The sequence below is a fragment of the Terrapene carolina genome, unplaced genomic scaffold, assembly GCF_002925995.2.
Source record: "Terrapene carolina triunguis isolate 2854851 unplaced genomic scaffold, T_m_triunguis-2.0 Scaffold233, whole genome shotgun sequence".
Taxonomy (NCBI): domain Eukaryota; kingdom Metazoa; phylum Chordata; order Testudines; family Emydidae; genus Terrapene; species Terrapene triunguis.
The window spans coordinates 12,522,635-12,550,391 of NW_020664584.1; the positions used below are offsets into that span (position 1 = coordinate 12,522,635).

The 27,757-nt window shown below is 42.8% G+C and overlaps 1 protein-coding gene across 2 annotated transcripts in view; it reads right to left on the bottom strand.

The window, feature by feature from the left end:
- Positions 1-2,359: 2,359 nt before the first annotated feature.
- The window catches only part of LOC112113964 (ubiquinol-cytochrome-c reductase complex assembly factor 1), a 90,752-nt gene continuing 65,354 nt past the window's right edge, over positions 2,360-27,757 (bottom strand). For both annotated transcript variants that reach the window (XM_024210448.1, XM_024210447.1), the window contains exons 8-10: positions 17,427-17,504; positions 15,297-15,410; positions 2,360-2,635 (exon numbers count right to left, since the gene is read on the bottom strand). In XM_024210448.1, coding sequence (XP_024066216.1) covers positions 2,501-2,635; positions 15,297-15,410; positions 17,427-17,504 — 327 coding nt within the window. In that variant the 3' untranslated portion in view covers positions 2,360-2,500. The remainder of the gene's footprint in view (positions 2,636-15,296; positions 15,411-17,426; positions 17,505-27,757) is intronic.

Here is a 27,757-nt window from a genome sequence, read left to right on the forward strand (position 1 = left end):
GAATCCAGGGCTGGAAAGGTTCTTCCCCTGCCCAGTTCCAGCCCTTGTGCATTCTCTGTAGCTCTAACAGTGCTCGTAATTTGTATGAGTATGTATCTGTCCTATCTGACTAATCTAATCTGCTCCATCCACTCCTTTCCTCACCTATACATCCTCACTGTTGGCTCACTCTGCAGTGGCAGAACATACGGGGGCATTTTCTGGAACCAGGGAAGGTGTCATGGTCGCAGATCTTCCAATTCCCATATCTTTGGAAGGTACACACGTGTATGCTCCCAAATGAATCTGTGGCACTCCCATACCTGTGGCCTGGGAGGCACCATGGTCTCTGTAGACTCTCCATTTCTATGGCTTAGGAAGGGCTAAGGTGAAGGTCCTGTGGACTCCACATATTCACAGTGTCAGAAGGAATGTGATCCCACACCTGCAGACCCACTGCATAAAAGGACTCTGGTCTGCAGGCCTTGCATATCTGTGGCATGGCAAAGTCTGTGACCCCATTCCTATGTCCACTAGTTTCCTATGGCATGGGTAGTGCCATGCTTTTAGTCCTGTGTTCTCATGGCCTGGGAGACACAACAGGTACTATAGCATGAGTCAAGATTTAAATGACATAGCAGGAAAGGGGTTAAAGTTTAAATGGCTATTTTGTTTATGAATTAATGTAGGTAGTTTTGAGCCAAAATATCTACCATTAATTTTTCCATCTATTCCAGGAGCAGTAAGATACACACAGTAAAGTTTATTTTGGTACTTGGTATACTTCACTCCCATTAAAAATAAATTAATCAGCAAATTCCTACACAGCTAAGCCTTCTTTTATGTAAATACAACACAGCTGTAATGAATTACAAGGTGTTATTATCTCACACATACTGCATAATACTTCACACATAAGAGGTTTCTCTCCTTAGCTCAGCTTGCAACAAAAGCATCTTAAATAAACTGAGAGAAAGTTGTTTGGTTTGTAATGTTTTTACAGAAGTGGGATATACCTCACACATATAAGGTTTCTTTACATGACTCATTTTATAACAACTTAAACTGAGGAAGTTTGCTTTTGAAAAAACTAACAAAATTACTTATATATATATATGTTCACTCACACATACACACACACACAAAGAAAAACTCACTAGTAGTTGCTCCCTAAACAAAGGCTAAGAAGCACTCGCCTGTGTTTTGGAGATCATGCTCTGGATCCCATTTGTCGCTGACGGGAAAGGCGATATCTAACACCGATGCAAACTGCCTAGAGAAGATGGCACTAGGAGCAGGAACATCCACAGTCCTGGGCAGCTACAGAAGACATCAGACTTACACCAGAAATAAGAACATTTGTGGTGTGTTAGTGTGATCACACATTAAATATGACTCGTCTATATATTTGGTGAATTGGTTTATTAGGACTATATCCTGACACGACAGGGCACTGTTCTTCTCATTCTCAGCAAAGGCATTACAAAGTACACAAAACAAGTCCAGTTCTATTACTTGGTCACATGGTTTCCTATGAAGATTTTGGACATGAGAGAAATAAAACCAGTTTCAGTCACTGAACTAGAAACCCCATGTTGACCTTTAGTTTGTGCAATAAAGCCCTACTTTCTGTTGATTTATTTGGTGCAGGTTTTCATTGAATAATTCTGTTGGGGGTAACTGTTGTCTGCTTAACTATTTAAAATGTTAACTAGAAAAGGTCTTGAACCTCTTCTTTGTGGGTAGAGCATAGTTTTATCCCATAGAGAACATGAACAGACCATTGAGATGTTACTCTACTGCAGCAATCACTAGAGCACAGCTCTAGAAAGAATATGAGCATATCAGGAAGATAGAGCTACTTTGAAACAATAAAGACTCTAAAGTGGCTTTTAGCCATAGTCCCACCATGGCCCTGTCCCCTCCCTCTTGCACCTACCTCTCCTTGTGCACCTGTGCAAGGGGCCAGTCACAGTCTGACCCTAAACTGGGCTTTAATCGAAAATCATTTCAAGATCTTCTCAGCCAATTCCCAAGCATTTTAATGCAAAAATAGACTATGTTTCCCAAAGCCAGGATAGAGGTATATCAACATTCAGAACATGCAGAACTCAGCCTTGTGCTTAGCAACTTCATGGAGCAGAAAAAGTAATGTCATTGTATTTGTGTGAAGTCGCTCCCCTCTTGCCAGATTAAGAGCAGAGAACCCTGTTCTTGAGGTACCTATCACTTTTCGTAAGATATTTGGTTTTCAAAAGATGAATGCTGTCTCTCAGAACCTATCTACAGGGTCAACTTTATACTTCTGCAACAGCCAGGCATTCCTCAAATGAACTAGCAGCATTTAATCCTAGATAAAATATTCAAAAGAGTACTGCTGTCAGGTTTACCAACATGTAAATCAATACAAAAAGGCTATTTATTTAAATATATTCTTTCAACAGCAAATATTTATTCCTTCCCTTCTTGGGTACCCCACAGAATGAAAGTTTAACACATTGTTCATTGACTGATGAAGGTCTCAGAGTCCTTCATCATTATACGCTGGGGAAGTTGGCTTCAGGATGCTTTGGGCATTACTCTCCACAAGAGGGCGCCAATTCACTTCACCAGTCAGTAGCAGGTCCTCTCCATTTATAGCATCCAGGTACTGCATCTGAAATTCACAAGAAAATAATGTATTTCTGACTTGAACTCATTGGAAGAGATAAAGATGGTCTGAAGATTTCCCCCGACAATCCCAAACTCACCAAGAGTTCAGGTAAGCAGCATGTTTTGAAGAAAGGAAATAGAAGTGTGGAATTGTTTTGAATCTTTTAGCACTGAGTGGAAGAGGACTAGAAGGAAGGGGTAAATGGCTGAAAGTGCTTCACAAAGGGGCTAAAAGACAAGGAGCCATAGAAGGTTTGAGTCTAACAAAAGATCTTCTAATGCCTGAAATAAAATGGTCTCTGAAAATCCTGACAGTGGGGCAAAGAAGAGGGCGGTGTGCTGAGGAAGCTTTGGCCTGCAACCAGTATATTGGACCAGTTCCTCAAGTTTGAAAAATGGAGTGGAGAGGTATTCAATCCACAGCTGGCTGAGATTGTCCTGGTGACTGATATGAATAAGTGAAACTGTTCATTTATACCTATACAAAAAGACCTCTATCCCAAGTACTAAGTGCCTCTGCCACCAACCTTAAATGACTGTTGTTATTATTGGTACCATAGTAGTGCCTGAAGATTTGTACACACACAGTAGGAGACAGCTCCTATCCCAAAAGGTTTATATGAAAACACAAGATAAGCTATGGGTGGGAGGAAAGACGTACTGCTCCCGCTTCACAGATGAAGAACTGGGGCTCACTGCCCTGCTCAGGGTCACACAGGCTGTGGTAGAGGCAGGAACTGAACCCAGATCTCATGAATCTCAGTCTTAGCCACAAGACCAAACTTCACGTAAGCTAAAAAATCCACAGCTCCTCTTCCCCTTGAACCGAAAAGAACCAGTGATAACAGCAAATCAAACACCTCACCTGGCCCTGCAAAAAGCTGTCTTACCATCAGACTGGGTAAAAAGATGGGCTTTGCAGCCTGACATAAAGGTAATCACATTTGGGCCATTTTGGACCAAGGAGGAGGGGACGGGGGAGTAAATTCTAATAAGGGTCCCTCATGGAGAAAGCCCTGTCAGCAACTCCCTCTCGTCTATCAAGGGGGCTCCAGCTCAGTTGCTTCCCCTGCCTACAAGCTGTGGCAGTACAGTACGGGGAGGGAGGTGTCCCTTGTGTAGGCAGGTCTCAGGCTATTTAGAGCTTTCGTGGTAAAACCACCACCTTACCCTGTACCCAGCAGTCAGTGCAGATCTGGGACCACTGCTGTCATGTTTTTCTGGTGAGATGCACTACTTGCTAAGCCATGCAGGCTGCACCAACTTCAATTTCCAAGCTAATTTAAGGTGAGGACCCATGCAGGGCACATTGTCTCCTCAAGATGGCAAAGGGATGGATTAACGTAACCCAGTCCACATCCAAAAGAAACAGCCACAGTCTCCTGGCCTGACGCAAACTGAGAAAAGCTGCTTGGTCGCTGCAGCTCTATAAGAGTCTAACAGCAGCTAGGAATCCAACACCACCCCCAGATTGCAAATTCCAGTAACAAATGGCAGACATGTCTCACGCAGAGGGGTGGAGCTAATCCTTGCCACATTTTATAGATTATAAAACCAGAAGGGACCATTGTGATCATCTAGTCTGACCCCCTGTATAACACAGGCCACAGCACTTTCCTGAATTCATTCCTGTTTGAAATAGAGCAGATAGTCTAGAAAAACGTCCAATCTTGATTTTAAAATAGACAGTGATGGAGAATCCACCACCATGCTCGATAAATTGTTCCAATGGTTAATTACTGTTACTGTTAAAAAATTACACCTTATTTCCAGTCTGAATTTGTCAAATTTCAACTTCCAGCCACTAGATCTTGTTCTACCTTTGTCTGCTGTACTGAAGAGCTCATTGTCAAATATTAATTCCACATGTAGGTACTTATAAACTGTGATCAAGTCACTCCTTAACCTCCTCTTTGTTAAGCTCAATAGATTGAGTTCCTTGAGTCTATCACTATAAGACATTTTTCAATCCTTTAATCATTCTCCTAGCTCTTCTCTGAATCCTGTCCAGTTTATCAACATCCTTTTTGGACTGTGGAAACCAGAACTGAACACTGTATTCCAGCAGCAGTCACACCAGTGCCAAATACCGAGGTAATGTAACCTTCCTTCTCCTACTCAAGATTCCAATGTATGCATCCAAGCAGTGGTTCCCAAACTTTAACAACCCGTGAACCCCTTTCACTAAAATGTCGTCTCGCGAACCCCCCTCCTAAAAGTGAATATTTCCAGGGATTTTCTCCTTCACCTGAGTATAAATTATAAAAGCAGTGATCTTGGAAAGAAAAGTTGTTTTTATGACATGCTTATTACACACTATTATTAATTATTATTGATCATTACAGTATTTTTATTACATTATGAAAACGGCAACACTCTTCCAAGATCTCACTTTCGTAGCTTGTATCAGTTTGAATAAGCTTGTTATAAGACAAGGCTCCTATGTTTCATCAAGGAGTATCAGATGTGAAACAGCATGAAGGTATTTAAGAAGCCAACTCAGAGTTCCTCCTACACAGGCATTCAGGGCTTGAGCAGTCCAGGCAAACAACGCACGTTACAACAAAGCTTAAACTTGTTCTTCGTAATCATTTTAAAAACAATACTAGCTGCCTATTTAATTTTAAAAACAGCAAAAAAAATCCATCTCCCTTTCCATTTCTTATAAGGAGTCTTGAAGTTTAAATCTCCTCAGTGTGATAGATATGCTTGCTTTGATCTGCTTAGCTCTTGGAAGTCCAGGGGCTCCGGGTTGCTGGCCCTTATGCTGCTCAGAGTCCCTAGGGACAGCTCTGTCCGCCATTAGGGAATTTTGTCTTGAGAACCCCCTGTAACATTTCATGAACCCCCAGGGGTTCACGAACCCCAGTTTGGGAACCACTGCATCCAAGGATCAAATTAGCCCTTTTGGCCACAGTTTTGCACTAGGATTTCATGTTCAGCTGCTTATCCAGCATGACCCTCACCCCAAGTATTTTTCAGAGTCACTGCTTCTCAAGAGTCACCCATTCTGTAAGTATGGCCTACGCTCTTTGTTCCTGGATGTATAACTTTACATTTGGCTGTATTAAAGTGCATATTGTTTGCTTGTGCCCAGTTTACCAAGTAATCCAGATCACTCTGAATCAGTGACCTGTCCTTTTTATTATTTACCACTCCCCCAGTTTTTGGTAATATCTACAACCTTTATCAGGGATGATTTTACATTTACTTCCAGGTCATTGATTAAAATGTTAAATAACATAGGGCCAAGACCTGATCCCTGCTAGAAACACGCCTGTTTGATGATTCCTCATTTACAATTACATTTTGAGACCTGTCAATTAGCCAGTTTTAATACATTTAGTGTGTCATGTTAATTTGTATTGTTCTAGTTTTTTAAGCATCATTTTGAATGGTACGAAGTCAAGTGCCTTTCAGAAGTATAAGTATATTACATCATTACTGTTATCTTTATCAACCAAATGTAATCTCATAAAAAAAGATATCAAGGTAGTTTGACAGGGTATATTTTCCATAAATCCATGTTGATTGTCATTAATTATATTATCTTCCTTTAATTCTTTATTAATTGACTCCTGTATCAACTGGTCTATTATTTTGCCGGGGATTGATGTCAGGCTGACAGGTCTATAATGACCCCTTTTAAATACTGGCACAACATTAGCTTTCTTCTAGCCTTCTAGAACTTCCCCAGTGTTCTAAGACTTATTGAAAATCAACATTAACTATCTAATGAGCCCCTCAGCCAGCTCTTTTAAAACTCTTGTATGCAACATGCGTTTATCAAAGGTAGATCATGCCAGATTAACCTAATATCCTTCTTTGAGAAGAAAACTGATTTTTTAGATAGGGGACATGTGGTCAATCTTGTATATTTCAACTTCAGTAAAGCATTTCACATGGTACCGCATGGGAAATTATTAGTAAAATTAGAGAAGATGGTGATTAGTACAAGAATTTTAAGGTGGGTAAGGAACTAACTAACAGAAGGCTGGACTGGAGGGAGGTTACTAGTGGAGTTCCTGAAGGATCAGTCTTGGGACTGATCTTATTTAATATATTTATTGATGACTTGGGCACAAAAAGTAGGCGTGTGCTAATGAAATTTGCTGATGATACAAAATTGGGAGGCATCATTCATACAGAGGAGAATCGTAATATTATACAGGCAGAACTGGATGACCTTGAAAGCTGGAGTAAAAGAAATGGGATTAAATTTAATAGTACAAAGTAAAAGGTCATGCACATAGGATCTAATAATAAAAACTTCTGCTATAAAGTGGAGGCTCATCAGCTGAAGTGACAGAGGAGGAGAGAGACCTGTGTGTGTAAGCCGATCACAGAATGACTATGAGCACCAAATGTGATGCGGCTGTGAAAAAGGCAAATGTGTTCCTAGAATGTATTAGGGAGGCATTTCCACCAGAGATAGAGAAGCATTAACACCATTGTACCAGACACTAGTAAGACCTCATTTGGAATACTGTGTACAGTTCTGGTCACTCATGTAAAACTATTTCAAAGTCGAACAGGTGCAGGGAAGAGCTACTAGGATGATCAGAGGAATGGAGGGTCTATCTTATGAGAGGAAACTGGAAGAGCTTGGTTTACATATACCATATAATGAAGGCTGGGAGGGGATATTACTGCTCTCTATAAATACATTTGGGGGTAAATACCAGAGAGGGTGAAGAGCTATTTAAGGTAAAGGACAGTGTTGGCACAAAAACAAATGGCTATAAACTGGCCATGAACAAACTCAGGATGAAAATTAGAAGAAGGTTTATAACAATCAAAGAAGTGATGGTCTGGAACAGCCTCCCATAGGAAATGTGAGGGCAAACAACGGAATTAGTTTTAAGAGTGAGCTTGACAAATTTATGACTGTGATTGTATGATAAGGTTGCTTATGATGGTAGCGGGCAGGGCTCTGAGGGTCCCTTCTGGTTATGCTGAAGTTTCTAAAAATCTCATGCTTCAGGGCACTTGCAAGAGTCAGGAAGGAAGTTTTTCCCCACAACATATTCTGGGTCTTTTTCCCCCCCTCCATCCTCTGAACTACCAGGGATGGCCACAGCTGGAGGTGGCACTGAGCATTCTTTTTCTCAAGAGCTTGGCTGGCTGGTTGGTTTTTGCTCACATGATCAGAATCTAACTGATTGCTATATCTGGGATTGGGAAGGATTGGTAGTGAACTTGGGGGGGTTTCAACTTCCTCTGCAGCATTAAGTGCGGTCATTGCCAGAATCATCTGGGTATGTCTCAGTTAATCAATTCTCTGCCATTGCAGGGGCCTGAGGCATTAGTGCACTTCAGTCCCTCCTATTTTCTGCCTGTGGCACAAAACAATTTAGTCTCCTGAGGGCTGTAATACCTTAGTCTAATTTTGGTTGTTGGGTTAAGTGTGCAGGTGGTGTTGGTGGCCTGTGATGTGAAGCAGGTCAGACTGATGGTCCTCTCTGGCCTTAGATTCTATGACTCTAAGTTATTCAGACTTGCTGATTTAAAAAAGACTAACTATAGAAGATGCTGTTTAACATCCTCCTGAGTTAGTTTTGGAATGGAAGCTGTTTCACCATCAGATGACAATGACTACATCATATTTTTTCCCAAATACAGAACAGAAATATTTACTGAACATACTTGCCTTTTCTGCATTATTATTGACAATTGTACCATTTCCGTGTAGTAATGGACCAATACGATTGTTAGGATTTTTTTGTTCCTAATACACTTAAAAAACTCCTCCTTATTTTCTTTAACTCTGCTAGCCATAGATTTCTTCTGGTGTCCCTTCGCTTCCCTTATCAATTTTCTATAATTCCTAGCTTCTGATTTATATTCATTACTATCAACTTCCCACTTCTTCCACATATATGGAAGCTGCCTTCCATTTCCCTCTAACCAGGTTGTTTTTTTTAACCAGTGCAGCCTTCTTTCTTTATTGTGGCCTTTGGGGCACTTAGTAAAATATTTGTAATTCCCAATTATTATTCATATTTTTGTGTTTATATTCTGTGTCCCAACTGAGCCGACTCAATTGTTTTCAGCTTTGTGAAATGGGCTCTTTTAAAGCACCAAGTATATTGTTGGTTTGGAATTTATATTCTGTTTTCACATAACAAACGTGAGGAAATCATCATCAGTGGTACCTAAGTTGCCACTAGTTTTTAGTTCTGTGATCAATTCCTCTTTACCTGTTAAGGGCTACTATATAATTTCCCCATATTGTATGCAATACTTTTGAGTTAGGAAATTGTGATCTATAATGTTTAGAGATTCTGGGGATGTTTAGTACTGGCAGCATGAGACTCTTATGGAAGTCCTCAATGATACATAGCTTTCCCCCCCTACACATTACAGGTAGTTGCTCCAGGAACCAGGCATCCTGTTCCCAAGTGTGATTTGGTGACCTGCAGTAGAATCCAACTAGCATCCCATCTTGGGCTTCATCTTAGGACACTGATCTATAAGCATTCAAGATAATTTTCTGATTTGTCAGTGACTCAAAACAGGTAACGTTATTTTTGACATGGAGGGCCTCTCCTCCTCCCCTTTTGCCCACTCAATCCTTCCTAAATAGGGTATAACCATTGATTTTAAAAATTCAAATCATGTGAATCATCCCATCACTTTTCAGTAATACCAACTAGATCAAATGTATTCTCATAAATGAACAATTCCAAATCCCCTTATTTTTTCCAACTCCTAACTTTGGTGTGTAGGAAATTTTTGATTAATTTTGTTCTCAAGATCATGCTTTTGTGCTAAATGAGTACTTCTTTGTTCTCTCTTTTCACCCTACCCTTTTATATTGATTTAACGCCCTCCTGGCTACTCTAGCCAGTCCATCCCCTGAGAAGATTAGTTCCCCTTCTACAGAGATGGAGACCTTCCAAGCTATACAGCCCCCCCTCTTTCTCTCTCTCTCTCTGTGTGTAAAAGGTGGATCTATGTTCCAGAAAAGCAAAACACTTGACCTTACACCACTTTCCAAGCTAGTGGCTCACTTCCAGAATCTTCTGCCTTCTGTCTCTCTTCACTCGTGGCACAGGGAGTATTTCTGAGAAGATAGTCATCTCTTTCAGCACCCTTCCAATTCCATGAAGTTGTCTATAATCTGCGATATATCCTGTGATGAAGTGTCATTAGTGTATCTTAGCTCCATGAAGACAGCACAACATATTGTTGTGCTCCTATTCCTTCCAGAACATTCTTTCCATTCTTCTTAGTATAGAATCCCCAACAAAGATCATCTTGTTTTTCTTGACCAGCTGATGATCATTCCGTGCGCAAGCTTGATTTTCTTACAGGTTGGGGCAAGAATCTATCCACAGGTATGTCCTGTTGTATGATTATGATATGGCTATGACATAATTATGATGCAATTTGTACAAGACGAGTCATGTAGGGTGTCATTGGAAAAAGTTATGATTTGCTGAGTATGATTTTCCTATTTGTAGGCATGTATCATTTTTGTATCTGAAGTTATGAATATTGACTATGTGTCTGTATTTCAAATGTGCTTACTCTGGGTGACACCTACAACCAGCCTTTCAGGTACAACAATGAAGAAGCCAGACATTGCTGATGGCCCATCAGCAAAGGCAATGGACTGTAAAAAAGCTTAGCCTTCCTGTGAACACTCGAGTCAGCCTGTGAGTAATGGCTGCTATGACCCAGCGAGAGCATGTGACCAGACCACATGACACTGAATTCCATATTGTGCCTGTATTTTTTCAGAAACTGAGCTGGGAACTTAGTTTTGAGAACAAAAGGTTCCCACCATATGCAAAAGCTATATAAGGCAGGGAGTGACATCATTTGTTGTTCTTCACTCCCCACACAAGAGGAGTCCTGGAAACACCTGAGGAACAAAGACTGAACTGGGGGAAGTGCTGGACCCAGGCTAAAGGGATTGCTAGCCTGTGTATGGAAACCTGGGGAGCATAAACTCTAAGTAAGTGCAACTTGTGCCTTGAGAATTTACAAATCTGCTTGTATCATCAGTCAGGGTGAGACACCTATCTAGTATGTTAAGCTTAGTTTGCGTTTTTATTTATTTCCTAGGCAATCTACTTTGATCTGTTTGCTATCACTTATAATAACTTAAAATCTATCTTTTGGTAGTTAATAAACTTATTTTATGTTTTAATCTAAACCAGTAAGTTTGGAGTGAAGTGCTTGAAAATCTTAGCTCAAGGGGCGGGGCTGTTGCATTTCCTCTCCACTTTGAGGGAGTGGTGAACTCTATGAGTTTATGCTGTACAGATCTCTGTGCAGCGCCAGACGGATTAATTTTGGGTTTATACCCCAGTGGGGAGTGAGAGTCTGGGAAGCTGGGAAATTGGCTGCTGTCTGCTGTTTGTACTTGAGTGGCTTAGGTAAGCACTCTCAGGTAGTTCAGTTTGGGTGAGTGGTGCCACCTGCTGTCATGTTGGGTGATAACAAGGCCTGGGTTAGGCTGGCTGTGTCTCCAACTTAGGAAGCAGAGTGTGGGCAGGGCCAACCCAACTGAGTGGTTAGGGGGGCACGGCGGTTTCTCATAGCTCCCAGACTGCACCCCAAGGGTGACAACCCGTCACACTGGTATTGAAGGGAAACTTATAGCTGTGTGGAATTCTTACTGATCCTCTTCCCCCTCATGGCCACAGCCTGCTCATCCTCTCCGCTTCTAGACATGGAGAGCACCATAGAATCATAGGACTGGAAGGACCTCGAGAGGTCATCTAGTCCAGTCTCCTGCACTCAAGACAGGACTACGTAATATTTAGCAATGATACGTAAGGCAGGACTATAGAATATTTGATGCTGATATTGCCTCTGGTGGTTACAAACTGCCAGGCCTCCTCTCTGCTCTCCTCTCACTGATTCCTTGGTGGCCAGTTTCCTTCTTCCTTGAATCTGGGGTAGTGATGTTTCCCAAACCTGGCTGTCAGGAACTCCTCAGCTTCTGTGATTCTCAGTAGAGCCTCTACTCACCCTTTCAATCCATGAATCTTCTCCTCCAGCTGAGTCACCAACTTGCACTTCATAGACAGGAAGTCCTTTCTGGCTTCAGGCAGAAAATAAAACATGGCACATCCGTTGCAGGTTACAACCACTGTTGAACTGCTGGGCATCATGTTTTTGAGTGCAGAACTGTTCTTAGTAGGAGAGCTTCTCACACTCCCTGCCAAACTCCCTCTGAAACGCTCCTGTTAGCAGCTTCTGTTCGTGGCTCACAAGTTTGCCAAGCAATTGACTTTTTATCCTACTCCTCCCTGCTCAGCTCCACCCCAACAACCAGGGAGCAATTAACCACTCAGAGACTTCAAACAGTGAGGCTGGGAGAGCAATACAGCAGTGCACAGAAAATCCAGGAAGTTTTTGGAGAGTGTTGGGAACAACTTCCTGGCGCAAGTGCTGGAGGAACCAACTAGGGGCCGTGCTCCTCTTGACCTGCTGCTCACAAACAGGGAAGAATTGGTAGGGGAAGTAGAAGTGGGTGGCAACCTGGGCAGCAGTGACCATAAGATGGTCGAGTTCAGGATCCTGACAAAAGGAAGAAAGGAGAGCAGCAGAATACAGACCCTGGACTTCAGAAAAGCAGACTTTGACTCTCTCAGGGAACTGATGGGCAGGATCCTCTGGGAGGCTAATATGAGGGGAAAAGGAGTCCAGGAGAGCTGGCTGTATTTTAAAGAAGCCTGATTGAGGGTGCAGCAACAAACCATCTCGATGTGCAGAAAGAATAGCAATATGGCAGGCGACCAGCTTGGCTTAACAGAGAAATCTTCAGTGAGCTTAAACACAAAAAGAAGCTTACAAGAAGTGGAAACTTGGACAGATGACTAGGAGGAGTATAAAAATATTGCTTGAGCATGCAGGGGTGTAATCAGGAAGGCCAAAGCACAACTGGAGTTGCAGCTAGCAAGGAATGTGAAGGGTAACAAGAAGGGTTTCTACGGGTATGTTAGCAACAAGAAGGTGGTCAGGGAAAGTGTGGGACCCTTACTGGATGGTGGTGGCAACCTAGAGACAGATGACGTGGAAAAAGCTGAAGTACTCAATGCTTTTTTTGCCTTGGTCTTCACAGACAAGGTCAGCTCCCAGACTGCTGCACTGGGCAACACAGTATGGGGAGGAGGTGAGCAGCGCTCGGTGGTGAAAGAACAGGTTAAGGACTATTTAGAAAAGCTGGACATGCACAAGTCCATTGGGCCGGATGCAATGCATCCGAGGGTGCTGAGGGAGTTGGATGATATGATTGTAGAGCCATTGGCCATTATCTCTGAAAACTTGTGGCGATTGGGGGAGGTCCCAGCTGATTGGAAAAAGGCAAATATAGTGCTCGTCTTTAAAAAAAAGGAAGAAGGAGAATCTGGGAAACTACAGACTGGTCAGCCTCACCTCAGTCCCCAGAAAAATCATGGAGCAGGTCCTCAAAGAATCCATTTTGAAGCACTTGGAGGAGAGGAAGGTGATCAGGAACAGTCAACATGGATTCACCAAGGGCAAGTCATGCCTGACCAACCTGATTGCATTCTATGATGAGATAACTGGCTCTGTGGATTTGGGGAAAGCAGAGGACGTGATATACCTTGACTTTAGCAAAGCTTTTGATACGGTCTCCCACAGTATTCTTGCCAGCAAGTTAAAGTAGTATGGACTGGATGAATGGACTATAAAGGTGGATAGAAAGCTGGCTAGATTGTCGGGCTCAAGGGGTAGGGATCAACGGCTTGATGTCTAGTTGGCAGCCGGTATCAAGCAGAGTGCCCCAGGGGTCGGTTCTGGGGCCGGTTTTGTTCAACATCTTCTTTAATGATCTGGACGATGGGATGGATTGCACCCTCAGCAAGTTTGTGGATGACACTAAGGTGGGGGGAGAGGTAGATATGCTGGAGGGTAGGGATAGGATCCAGAGTGACCTAAACAAATTGGACGATTGGGCCAAAATAAATCTGATGAGGTTCAACAAGGACAAGTGCAGAGTCCTTCACTTAGGATGGAAGAATCCCATGCACTGCTACAGGCTGGGGACCAACTGGCTAAGCGGCAGTGCTGCAGAAAGAACCTGGGGATTACAGTGGACGAGAAGCTGGATATGAGTCAATAGTGTGCCCTTGTTGCCAAGAAGGCTTACGGCATATTGGGCTGCATTAGTAGGAGCATATTCCAGCAGATCGAGGGAAATGATTATTCCCTTCTATTCGGCACTGGTGAGGCCACATCTGGAGTACTGCGTCCAGTTCTGCCCCCATCATTTCCCCCACTATAGAAAGGATGTGGACAAATCGGAGAGAGTTCAGCGGAGGGCAACAAAAATGATTAGGGGACTGGGGGCACATGACTTATGAGGAGAGGCTAAGGGAACTGGGCTTATTCAGTCTGCAGAAGAGAACAGTGAGGGGGATTTGACAGTAGCCTTCAACTACCTGAAGGGGGGTTCCAAAGAGGATGGAGCTAGGCTGTTCTCAGTGGTGGCAGATGACAGAACAAGGAGCAATGGGCTCAAGTTGCAGTGGGGGTGGTCTAGGTTGGATATTAGGAAAAACTATTTCACTAGGAGGGTGGTGAAGCACTGGAATGGGTTACCTAGGGAGGTGGTGGAATCTCCATCCTTAGAGGTTTTGAAGGCCCAGCTTGACAAAGCCCTGGCTGGGATGATTTAGTTGGGTTTGGTCCTGCTTTGAGCAGGGGGTTGGACTAAATGACCTCCTGAGGTCTCTTCCAAACCTAATTTTCTATGATTCTATGAAAGTGGACCTTCCTGGAAATGAGAGGGAGAAACTGCAATGCTTACTCTGCTCCTGGTGGTCTCAACCCTCCTGAAAAGAGTGAGAAGCTGTGGTGGGCCTCAGAAGGCTCTTTGTGTCAACAGCATTTTATGCCTATTTAAACCTGAAAGTAGCTATGGCTTCTGGAGATTAGGGGCAACAGGAGCAGCTACAGCAGCAGTTCTGCCTGCTGTGCTTTCTGACCTTATGGTTCTCCACCCTTTCAGTGTGAAACATATGTATCGGCAAGTCACATGTGTGATGAATTGGTGAAATGTGGAAACCTGTATTTTGGTGTGCCACACCATAATTTACAGATTTTCATGTCTTTTAAGTACAAATAATGTTTTAAAAGCTGTTTTCTCATTACGAGCAGCTGTATGTGTAGTAAAGCCGAGAGGGTTTCAGTTTTCTTGTAAAATGGGTCCAAAAAAGTGCGACAATTTAGTGAGAAATATGAAAAGAGATTATTTTGGATCTCTTACTATTCTCTCAGTCTCAATCCATTTTTATCAAACCACCATGAACAACTGAAATATCAGCCTAAATTCACATCCTTAATTCCATTATTTTGCCACTTTTATAGGTATTTTAGAAACCAAAGGTTTAAAATTCCTGCTAAACTGAAAACCTCTACCTCAACCTTAAATCTGAAGCTGTGACCAGCTCCAGCATAAGAAAGCAAATCTTCCAGGGAGAGACCCAAGGCACCAGGCTCCAGTAGAGGGAAGGGACTAAGACATTGTCACTTGGGAGGGAAACTGGAACAGGATTTTATGAAACTCTTGGACAATCTCATTTCTGTAATCAGCCCTGTGCAGTGTTGTTTGGGAAGCAAGCAATACAAAGTTTACTTTCCTAGGAACTGTAAGAGAGGCTATGCTCTGAGCTACTGCCCACCTGCTTGCGCACATACTCCACTAGCAGTTCCAGCTGCCTGGGGTCCTCACAGTGCTTGTTGAAAAGGTTTCTCCATAGGGCTGCTGCCAGTACGTGGTCATCAGACAAAATCCCCTAAAAGAAGGAGTGAGAGAAGGATTGGACACTGTACACAGAGAGAATGTAAACACCAAGCAGAAAACTTGGGTGAGATTTAACTCGCTGTTGTCTGGCTGGATTGTCTCAGTTTATTACACGCCTCTTACAGCCCCATACTCTTGGAGTTGCAGTCTCTTTTTCAAATCTGTCTATATTCCAAGCATTGAGACCAACACAGCTGCAATATACACCACACATCTGCCTCTCCCTGAGGCGTGTGTAACTGCTTAACACAACAGTCCAAAAGAAATGGCCGGATGAGTGGATACTGGAGAAAACACAGAGCAAATTCTGTGTACGGGCTGGTAAACCAATTTTCTCTGTTTTGGGATCACTGTCGCAAAGCCTTACTCCTTATGAGACTAGAGAGCATTGCTGCACAGCATGGGGGGGACCGCGATGACGTTGGGCAAGGACAAGAGCTAAAGGGCATATGACATAACTGTTGCTGAGAAGGCCAATAAGGTGCTGCTCTTCACCTCAGCCTGTGATGCAAGAGCACAGGGTAATTCTATGACATTTAGGCCTATCTGGATTTTTTTAGTTAATTTTCACTGGCAGATGTCTTTGCTGGATTCAGATCTGTAGCGCTTCTTTGTCTGTGTTCTTCATAACCTCTGCAGTCTGTCTAGATCAGGGGTTCTCAAACTGGGGGTTGGGACCCCTCAGGGGGTCGCGAAGTTATTACATGGGAGGTCACGAGCTGTCAACCTCCACCCCAAACCCCGCTGTGCCTCCAGCATTTATAATGATGTTAAATATATTAAAAAGTGTTTTTAATTTATAAGGGGGGTCACATTCAGAAGCTTGCTATGTGAAAGGGGTCACCAGTAAAAAAAAAGTTTGAGAGCCACTGCTCTAGATTATATGGTGACCATCCCTGGAACATCTGAATGCCTGTCCTCTGCAGGGTGCTGCTATCAGCCGTGCATTAGGTAAAAATTAGCTTAACATTAAAGATCCATATTTGCCTTTAATTTAACAAGACATTTGTGGGGGGTTTAAAATGTAAGGGTGGGTTTAAAAAAAGAGAGAGAGAGACACACACACACACATTTACATCCCCTGGCTACACTTAAAAATCAATAAAAGGAAAGATCTTGATGCATTCTGCTGTCCAATACCTTGTGGAACTCACTGTTTATAAGGCAAACAGCTAAATAAAAAACTAAAGTAGATGATTATGAATGAGTACAGCACCTGCAGTGACATCAGCTCAGGCAAAAGAAATAACAGCTACACTTTGCCCTTAATGTAGTGCTTTCCATCGGAGAGTCACACAGCCCTTACACACATCAGTGCATTTTTACCCTTCTGGGTCATTAGACAGGCTCAATAAATACCATATCCACTGTACAACTGGATCAGCTAAGGCACTGAGGGGGGAAGTGACTCGCCCAAGGTTAGCCAATAAGTCTGTGGCAGAGCCAAGAAGAGAATCTAGATGTCCTGCCACTCAGGCTATGGCTACACTAGAGAGCTTACAGAGGTGTAGCTGCACTGATGCAGTTGCACTGCTGCAAGTTCTCTGTGTAGCAGCTCTAAGCTGTCGACTTAATTAATCCACCCCCGACGAGCGGCGGTAGCTATGTCAGCGGGAGAAGCTCACCTGCTGACAGTGCTGCCCACACCAGTGCTTAGATCGGTGTAACTTATGTCGCTCGGGTGGTGGCTTATTCACATCCCTGAGAGACATAACTTATACTGACAATATGTGGTAGCGTAGACATAGCCTCAGTTGTATGCCTCAGCCAGCAGACCATGCTGTCCCTCCTAGAAGGGCTCTCATTAGTCAGGTTTCAAAGCACAAACTGATCACAACTGCTACAGTCCGGAAGAATTCTGTCCCCATTGCGCTATGATGTATATTTTGGGTGTTTTACTTCTTCCTGTGAAGCACCTAGCTTTCAGCACCACTGGAGAAAACAGTGCACTAGATGGCCTATTGCCATCTGCCCTGGTCTGTAGGCAGGGTCGACTGTATGCTCTTACCTCATCATATCCAAATATAGCTGCATAGAAATTTTCTGTCATGCTTCTCATACTTTGTTTTAGAGTAAAAGAATCAATCTGAAAAATAAAACAACAATATACGATAATCTGTACAGGTCCTGAGAGATGGGAGTGGTGAGAGCAGTGCCGTCCGTGGGGATGGCGGGAGAGCAGCACGGTCCATGGGGTTCCGGGCAGGTGAGAGCAATGTGGTTCATGGGGTGGGAGAAGATGAGAGCAGTGCAGTTTGTGAGGGGGGGGATTTGGGCGTGAACAGTGTGGTTCATGTAGGCTGCGGGGTGGAGAGGTATATGCATTATAAGCTGGCACAGACTTTGTAGAAATGAAAACTACCATTAGTATCTTCCCTGTGTGCTCAGAGGGTAGGAGAGTCCCCAGCCTGGGATGCTCTCTCATTAGTCTCACATTCCTCCCAATTCCTCCCTGGCCCCAAACTGCCTGTTACTATTGCTTCCACAGATTAACAGATATTAAAGCCATTAGCAGCAGCTAGTCTGATCTGCATAAACACAAGTCACAGCATTTCACCCAGTAATCTTATCAAAATTAATATTGCTTTGTTTGACAAGTGCCATGCTGATTGGCATTAATCGTGCTACCATCATTTCATTAATACTGGGTGCTTCCATGTCAGCCTATGTATTGCCCAAGATCAACGTCAGGCCACCCAGCCTACAGTTTCCTGGGTCATTGCGTTTCCCTTTTAAATTATTGCCTCAACATTATTTTTCCCCCTATCCTCTTGGGTTTCCCTAGTATTCCAAGATTTGTTAAATATTAGCATCAATGGCTCAGAGAGCTACTTGGCCAATTTTTAAAAACTCTTGGGTGCAAGTTACCAGGTCGTTCAATTTCTTTGATCCTCTTTTTTTGCTTTCTCTCTGCCTCACAGATGTGAGGACTGAATGAGGTGGCTCGGCTACTGTCTGAGACTGTGCAATCACAGTTGGGGATGTTGGGGATCAGTATAGTGTTTAAAAAAATGTGTTTACTATGGAAAGTGCATTACTGTTTTGGGGGTTGCAATACCATGTCAAATACAGACACTACACAGCAAAGGAAAATTATGAATACAGCTATAAGAAAATCTCAGAACTCTGATGATAGAACAGACTGCTGGAGTTTCATCAAAGATGTCACCAAAGTCCCCATAATATCCTGATAGCCTTAGTGGTTGTGCCTATATAATAGTTGCTCTCTCAAAACTCTAATTATTTTATGTCATGCCATCAAATCTATTGTTTATATACTCTTCCATTAAATCACTATCCTTTTTCATAATTTGATTTTTATAAGAATACATGTAGTGCAACCACAAGGAAAATGTTCCTTTTATGTCAGTTACTCATATTTTTCCATTTATAGGAGCTATTAAAATTCATGCAGATATTTTATAGGCCATCAAGATTTGGTGACTGGCTATTACTGAATGTTTAATAAAAAACTAAACAGAAGAAATCAGAGGGCTAAATGATGACTGCAACTCCTGTAATGACTTAATTAAATTTTTATTGAGTACATAAACTATGATGTCACTTCTAGCCAACCACACTCATACTTTCTATGCATGCCAGAGACCGTGGTTTTTCTCAATAGAACATACTTCTAAATAAGCAGCACTTCTACACTCTAATAGGGGAGCAGGTCTCATGTAACACACTCAATAAATTATCCTTCCATTTTTAAACAAACAAATTCCATGAGTTATAATATATTTGCCATGCACTTTTTATGACATAATAAAAATGTTACCTTAAGGATTACTTAACACATACTACAAATGTTACAGCAGGCAATTGCAAAGGGGTAAAGAAAACAAACAGTCCCATTACAGGGACAAGTCCTGGACTAAACATCCCTAGGGAAGCAACTTACTATATTAAAAACGAAAAGCAGTGGCTTTAGGTTAGTAAGAAATGGATTAACGAAGGAGATAAAGTTAAACAAACATGGCAATAAGTACATCTTAGAGACAAACATTTTGAAATATGACTGAGGATGGGGGAATATCTTAGACAATAAAATTACATTTAAAGGGATATACTATTTTTGAGGAATGTAGCCAACAATGCATAACTACAAAGAGCTCGAGAAACAGCTTTTCTTATAAAACAAGGGAACCAAGTAACTCAAAATCAATGCTCTTTGAAAACCATTCCCTTCTTGTTCCTATCTGCTTTCTCACCATGGGCAACCTTCACAGTCTGGCTTTTGACGATGATGACTGCAAGGACTCTTTTACACTCCATTCTCAAACAGCAAAGCTGCTAGAGAATTTCAAATGAGTTAAAATTGCTAAAAACAACAAACAACAAAAACAGCTGAGTTCTCCTGGGGTATGGCTCCTTCACACTCTGGAGTGCCCCATCTCAGAGCAGTTACCAGAATCAGGCTGTCCATGCACCAGTGCCTGTATCCTCACAAATAAAAATCTGTGTTCAAAACAAATTAAGAAAGCTTGGGTCCCCCCCCCCCACACACACAGATGCTTAAAAGTAAGGCAATATCCAGCTAACGTATCTTCCTTTGACATGCTTTAACATCATATTCACCACTTGTGCTGAAAGACTGTTTCCTTTATTAACAACTCCCTTATATCTTCAGCATATACAGTAACACAATATACATACCACATTCCTCACCAACACACTAGAATGCAAAATCTTAACTCCAACTTCAGCAACATTAACATATATACTGTTAGACATCCAGGCATTGTTAGAATGTTTGATGTATGGTCCCCTTCCAGTTTTCCCTAGGAAAATCATAGAATCATAGAAGTATGAAGTCAGAGTTAAGGTTTTGCATTCTAGTTTGATGGTTAGGAATATGTGGAGTGTATTGTGTTATTGTATGTGCTGAAGGTGCATTGAAATTGTTTGTAGAGGGGCACAATTTCAAAGTGAAACTGAACATAATGTGTGGAGGTTTTTTTAAACTGGACATGCCCTTGCTGTTATGAGTTTGTGTTAATGGGTATTGCCCTTAAGTGACATTACAGCAATAGACTAAAAGAGCTCACTCTATACAGCTTAACAAAGAGAAGGTTAAGGGGTGATTTCAATCTGTAAGTATCTGCATGGGAAACAAATATTTAATAATGGGCTCATCAATTGAGCAGAGATCCAATGGCTGGAAGTTGAAATTAGACAAATTCAGACTGGAAATAAGATGTAAATTTTTAACTGAGAGTGTGATTAACCATTGGAACAACTTACCAAGGGTCGTGGTGGATTTAAAAATCAATATTGGATGTTTTTCTAAAAGATCTGCTCTAGGAATAATTTTGGGAGTGTTCTCTGGACTGTGTTATGCAAGAGGCCAGACTAGATGATCACAATGGTTCCTTTTGGCCTTGGAATCTCTGAACAATAATCTGGGACTTTGCACCACTTAGATGAACGGGGGCTGTGAGCCTTCATGGAAGTGGAGATAACGTCTTAGCTAGTTCTTCAAAGTCTTTTCCCTTTCTGAATAGCAGCATTTCAATGTTGCCTAGGCCTTTGAGCCAGCTGATCCTCATCAAAGAGCTGATCTCTTGTAGACATAGTCTGCCATCTAAGTAGTGGTGGTAACTGCATACCGTTGGCAGCTTTGCTCTCTCCCAGTGGTCTCATGTAGCTATCAAAAAGACAAAGGGATTGTATGGTTCTCTGTGGAACCCTGCAGGTTAGGGCCTTCGTTACTCATGGCCCACATACCAATCACAACTCTCTAAACTCTGCTGGGAAGGAATGACTGGAGTCACTGTAGTGCTGTATTACGTACTCCAGCTATGTCACGTAAGTGGGTTAGTAGAACCTTGCAGTTCACTGTTTCACAGGCTGCAGAGAGGTCCAGCAGTATGAGTGTGGAGAACTTACCTGTGTCTACTGCCATGAGGAGATCATCTTTCAGTATCACTAGAGTCATCTTTGTGCTAAGCTCTGGTCTGAACACTGATTGTGAGGCTTCCAGGATGCTGGTTGATCTCATTTTTTGGAGCTTAGCTGTTACTACTTTCTCAATTATCTTGCCCAGGACTGGGAGGTTGGAGACAGGACAGTAGTTGGAGTGTTGTCCAAAGGTTAGTTTCTTGACTACTGGAGAAACTATTATTGTACCTTTCATGGAGTTTGGTACATATCCTTCTCTGAAGGAGGCACTGATTATTTCCATTAATAGTGTACATAGTTGCTCTTCATTGGTTTTCACCAGCCAGGAGGGGCATGGATTCATAGATTGTGGCTCTAATATTTTTCAGGGTTTCCTGAGCTTTGGCATGTGTGATGGGGCCAAACTCATTCAGGGTTGGTAGAGTAGATAATACAATCGGGTCAGGGATGGAATTTTCTTTCCCACTTAGCTCCATACACATTCAGTTGATCTTATCAGTAAAATACACTGACAGCTCTTCACAGCAGTTGACGCTTGGGGCTGGCATTTGGGCAGTGCAGTCTGGGTGACTGAAATAGCTCTGCTGGCCGTGACCGTGCTGCATCCATTGCAGAGAAGTAGAAGGCTCATCTTGCTCCTTTATTGCAGAGGCAAAGTTCTGTTAGAGCGGTTTGTGGTGGATCGATTCAGAATCCTTTCTGTGCCACTGGCATTCTAACTTTCTGCCTCTGACTCATCTGCTGTTGCTCTTCTGTGACCCTTGGTCATATTCTCCACTGGTGAGGGGAGAATGGGTAGCATAGGACCAAGGCATCGATGGTAATGGACATCAGGTGACTGACTGTACTGTTATACGAATTCATCGGCACCTTCTATTTGGGTGGCTTGTTCTCCTACAGTGAGTTTTAAACCCAGAGGTACAGGAGTCTTGGGGAAGGACAAGCTTTGGTTGTTCACTACTGTGGTGGGAAGGAGGGAAGTCTGATCTTTGCCAGCTGGAGGTGGTGAGACCAGTAGTGTGATATGTTAGTAATGTCTCCAAAATCCACTCTTAGGCTGATGCCAGGATCCAGCATATGTCCTGCTATATGTGTGGGTCCAGAGACTGCCTGGGAGAACCCCATGATTTCTACATGGGATATGAAATTAAGTACTACCGTGTCCTTTGCATTGTCTGTGTGAAGGTTGAAGTCCCTGAGAGGAGAGAATCTGGGGGATTCCAGTACTATGCTGGGCAGCAGCTCTGTAAGTTCCTCCAGAAAGCTGCCAGGGTTCCCAGCTGAGGGTCTTTACACCACTAAGAGTCCTAGGAACCTTTCTGTCCTTTGCCCCACAGATCATGTTTTGTTTCTGGGGGGAGCATCTTCTGCATCTCAGACTGGAGGGGAACAAGATTACTACTCTGCCTCCTTTCTTTTTTTCTGGTGCATTCTGGAGTCTTTCTTGCTTTGTGATATGGAGTATCCTGTGGGGACTAACCATGTTAGGGTAGAATTGAGGGTGGCCTTGAACCATGTCTCAGTGATGTGAGCAAGATTTACTATACTGACATTTTGTATTCCACCACTATAAGATATAATCGTTATTCCAAATTGTCCAGTACCTCTTCCTCTACTGGAAACACTGTATAAACCTCACTGACACACTGCGGCTCTTTGTCCCCCTGAAACAGTTAGACCATGTACAGAGGTTTATGAGTCAACTCCTGTCCCTGAGCTAATGGCTCCAGTTCTTTAGCTCAAGCAGTAGAGGCCAATACTTTCACAGCCAAATAGCCATTAGTTCAGATGCTGCAGCAGACCCATAAACCACTGTCTATGGTCTATCCCTTAGATGGTGGCAAAGATAATTCATTGTGTTAACATGGGTTACAACTGCATTTTCAGAAGTCTTCTAGCATCACAGCATAGTAAGCAGTAACAGTATGCCATCTAAAAAAACTCTGTCATTGTGTTGACATAATTACTATGCCGTCATCATAGCTTATGCCATCAGTAACATTGTGTCAATATACCTGTGATGTTGACATCCAAAAATAGTAACTTCTTAAACCTTAATAACTTTTAATAAAAACATGTTGCAACTTTTAACAAATATTCTTGCCAACTACTCATAGCAAAGAATAACACACATTTAATTTCCTACTTCAGACTGCTCTAAGGTTTTTTTTTTTTAAAGGAGTCTGAAGAGAAATGAGAAACTGGAATAATTGTGGTCATGTGATGCTTTTTGAACTAGCTACAGCAAGTGTCAGACTCGGTTTCAAAATTCAAGCAGTTCATAAACAAAAATAAGCATTTGAAATTGACACTGTAATTCAAAACACATTTTACAGAATTTGTTTTACCCTCTGTTAATGTGAAAATCACTGAGCAACTTTAACGATGGTGGCTCAGTCACCCCACCACAATGGTACAGACAGATCATCCATTTGGGTTCCATATGCAAAACTGAAATATTTATTGAATACACCTGGCTTTTCTGCATCATTATTGACAATTTTACCACTCCCATATAATAATGGAGCTACACCATTACTATGATTCCTTCCGCTCCCCCACCCCCGATATGCATTAAAAAACCTTCTCGTCTTTAACTCTACACTGATATTTCATTGATACCTTTAACTTTTTGTCTACCATGCATTTCTTAATTTTAGAGCTATAGTAATTGCCATCTTCCTCCTCTTCCCCGTTTGTTATATAATGATTTATTGTTCTTTAGTATAGCTTTCACATCTGCTTAAGCAGACTTATTTTATACACTGAAATAGCTTTTTTTTTTTTTTTCTGGCTAAGGAATTGTGGCTTTTTGGGCATCGAGCAAAATTCTTAAACAAATCCCAATTTTTGTTCATGCTTTTCAGTTTTATTTTTTCCCCCCAGACACATTTTGCTCTAATTTTTTTGGCACAATTATAAGGGGACTGTATTCTGTTTGCACAAAATGAGTGTAACCAGGTCCTGATCACAAATATCTAGGCAACCACTAATATTTTGTTGAGTAATCAATTCATCTTTATCCATCATAATGAAATTTAATATTGAAACAAATCTAAACATTGCAGGGATATTGTAATTATCCCCAAACCAAACATTGCAAACCCAAGAAATGCTGAGTTAAGGTTACACTTAAAATGAATACAAATATTTTAAGGTATGGAAATACACAATTAAGGTACAAAAACACACTTTACTCTGTCCCGTAGTGATGCCATAATGATTAAGGCATTTTAAATGTTTGTGGTCTCAGATTAGATTAAACTCAGTTTCAAAGACACAGGTGTTTCATATTTTTGCCCTTTATGCCACTAAGTAAATCTTTTCTTCCTTTGAACCTAGAAGGAAATACACAATAATTTCTTAGGCTGCATCTGTGGTGTACATAGTAGCCTGAGAGTACAAGATGAGCTAGCACTGGGCCTGCAGTGTCAACAATGTTTCTATGATACAGACCAGAATGGGTGACCCATTGGTAATATGATTGTGGAGGGACTATTCATTGATGTTGTTTTGATCCACATGAAGCTGAAGTCTTCTCTGTTTCAACTTTATCTCAATGTCCATGAATTAGATGTTTGCTTAGTATGCTCAATTCTAACTAGTTGTCTGCTGATCTTTCCAGGTACTGACTGGTTTCTTCTTTATACACTTCTTCCTGTTCTGATTTGTACCGGGGACAGATATAGGCTAGTGGATGATCTGAAGTAACAGATCACACTGCTGACCTGAGCATCAAAACTGGACCAGGATAGACTTATCTGAGTGAAAGAAAACGCTGCCTGTGGCACAGTTTATAACCTACTCATGAGTTGCTAGAAAAAATGGCACCTTCCTCACTGTCAGAACTGATTCATCTTTGACGGCTCATACCAACCAATTGTCCAGATAAAGGTGGATGAAGAGATGCTCGCTTCAGGAAGCTGTAGCTAGAGCCACGGCATTGGTAAATGGCAGGACACCACAGTCATTCAAAAGGAAACAATCACCAGTTCTTACCCAGAATGTAGAATCAAAGAGATATCTGGTGGATGGGATAGATGAGGCGATACTGGTTAGGAACAGGAAGTCACCCAGACTGACTGTAAGGTCTCCATCCAACAGTACAACTCCCAGAGAAGGGAGTTTACTTTATTTAAATCCAGAATGGGATAAAAACTGCCAAATGTCATGGAAATTAATGAGTAATCCATGTGCCTGCTTCATGATGGGGACCTCTACTGGTGCTTTGACCTTTATCAGATGACTCAGGCCTGGGCAAATTCTATGCCATTAAGAACACCTAATTTTGAAAATCATCACTGCAGCCACCATGACCTATCTACCGTATCCATACTCGGCCCACTGGGCCTCCCAGCACACATCCTACCATGCCTGCCCTGTCCATGTGTGACCCATTGGGCCTCCCATCACATAGCCTACCATGAATTCTGTATTTGTGTCAGACTTGAGACTTCATCATCTGAATCATCACACTGATTTCAGCTTCTGTACACTGATAGTTTGCACTTTTCAGTTTCACTCATAGGTAGAGAAAAACCTGATTTCCCTAAGCACTCCTCCTCCCCAGAGTATCACACATATGCAAGCCACAGAACAGTTAACAGTTAAATATTTTCTTGCCAGTATTTTAAGAGTGCAGAAGGTTCCAAATTGCTGGTAAAATAAACAATGCCAGACTGTGAAAACTCCTGGCTGCCATGTTCTCTGATGTTAACAAGAGTTTCTTTATTACAGTAACCTTTCTGAAGTGAATAAAAATTATTTCTCTTCCCTAGTTCTGCCCTCAAGTAAAAGGCAAGGGAGGAAAGTGAACCCTGAAGAAAGCTGAACAGTAAGAGCTCCAGAATGCTGGGGATGACTTGTTCAAACAGGTTGTTTCAAAGACAGCATTTAACATAGTTGTAGAAAATATTTAAGTTTCCAATATAACTAACTCCTGTATTTCATTCAGACTTGGTACTGTTGTGACTCCAAAGGCTCCTAAATAAATGATCAGGGATATCAAGGGTTAAAGTCACTTTACAAACAGTTTACTGAAAAGGACCAAAAGACATAGATTAAACCTGGACAGGGACAACATTCTCTTCCTCTAGCCCAAGCATAGAAAGATGGTCTAGTCCAGTGGTTTTCAAACTTTTTTTCTGGGGACCCAGTTGAAGAAAATTGTTGATGCCCGCGATCCAATGGAGCTGGAGATGAGGGGTTTGGGGTGTGGGAGGGGCTCAGGGCTGGGACAGAGGGTTGGGGTGCGGGGGTGAAGTCTGTGGGGTGGGGCCGGGAATGAGGGGCCAGGGTGTGGGAGGGGGCTCAGGACTGGGACATCGGGTTGGGGTGCGGGAGGGGTCAGAGCTCTGGGGTGGGGCCTGGGATGAGGGGTTTGGGGTGCATGAGGGGTTCTGGGTTTACGGGGGGCTCAGGGCTGGGGCAGAGGGTTGGGGTGAGGGAGGGGGTCAGGGCTCTGGCCTGGGGATGAGGGGTTTGAGGTGCAGGAGGGGCTCTGGGTTTGGAGGGCTCAGGGCTGGGCAGGGGGTCAGGGTGAAGGAGAGGGTCAGGGCTGGGATGAGGGGTTTGGGCTGCAGGAGGGGCTCCCGGTTTGGGGGGGCTCAGGGCTGGGGCAGGGAATTGGGGTTCAGGCATGAACTTACCTTCGGAGGCTCAGTGGCGCAGCCAGAGTGCACCGCAGACCGCACTGCGCCCCGGAATCGGCCAGCAGCAGGTCTGGCTCCTAGGTGGAGGCCAATGAGAGTGCGGAGCCAGTGCTCGGGGCGGGGGCAGTGCACGGAGCCCCGTGGCCCCACTGCCTAGAAGCCGGACCGCTGCTGGCCATTTCTGGGGCACAGCGTGGTGTCGGAAAGGTAGGCACTAGCCTGCCTTAGCTGGGCAGCACCGCCAACGGGACTTTTAACTTCCCGGTTGGCGGTGCTGACCAAAGCAAGGCAACCCAGCGCCTTACATGCCGTGACCCAGTACTGGGTCGCGACCCACGGATTGAAAAACACTGGTCTAGTCTACTAGAAGACACAAAGGGACATATTTAGGACATCTTGAGTTACACACACCGCTTTCTAGCTCCTTGACATGCAGATCTGGTCTTCAAGACCCACAGTCAAGATCCCTCTTGATTTTGGGGGCTCCATAAATGTCTAGACTAACGTAGGCTTTCATGTACCATGTATAAAAAGAGATCTGTGAGCCCTTTGTATTGTAACCAACAAGACAAACCAATTGCCACTTATGGTGAGGTGGAGGTGCCATCCAGACTTCCAACAAAAGTAGGTTGTGAAAGCCCTATCTTCTAATCACACATTAGCTAGCTGCATGCAGCTGAGATAGCTTCTTTAATTAGCAGCCACTGCAGCCTGTAGGCTGAATAGAATACATAGCATCATGGTACAGATCCTGTAAACTAAGTACAGGAATGCAAGGAACCTC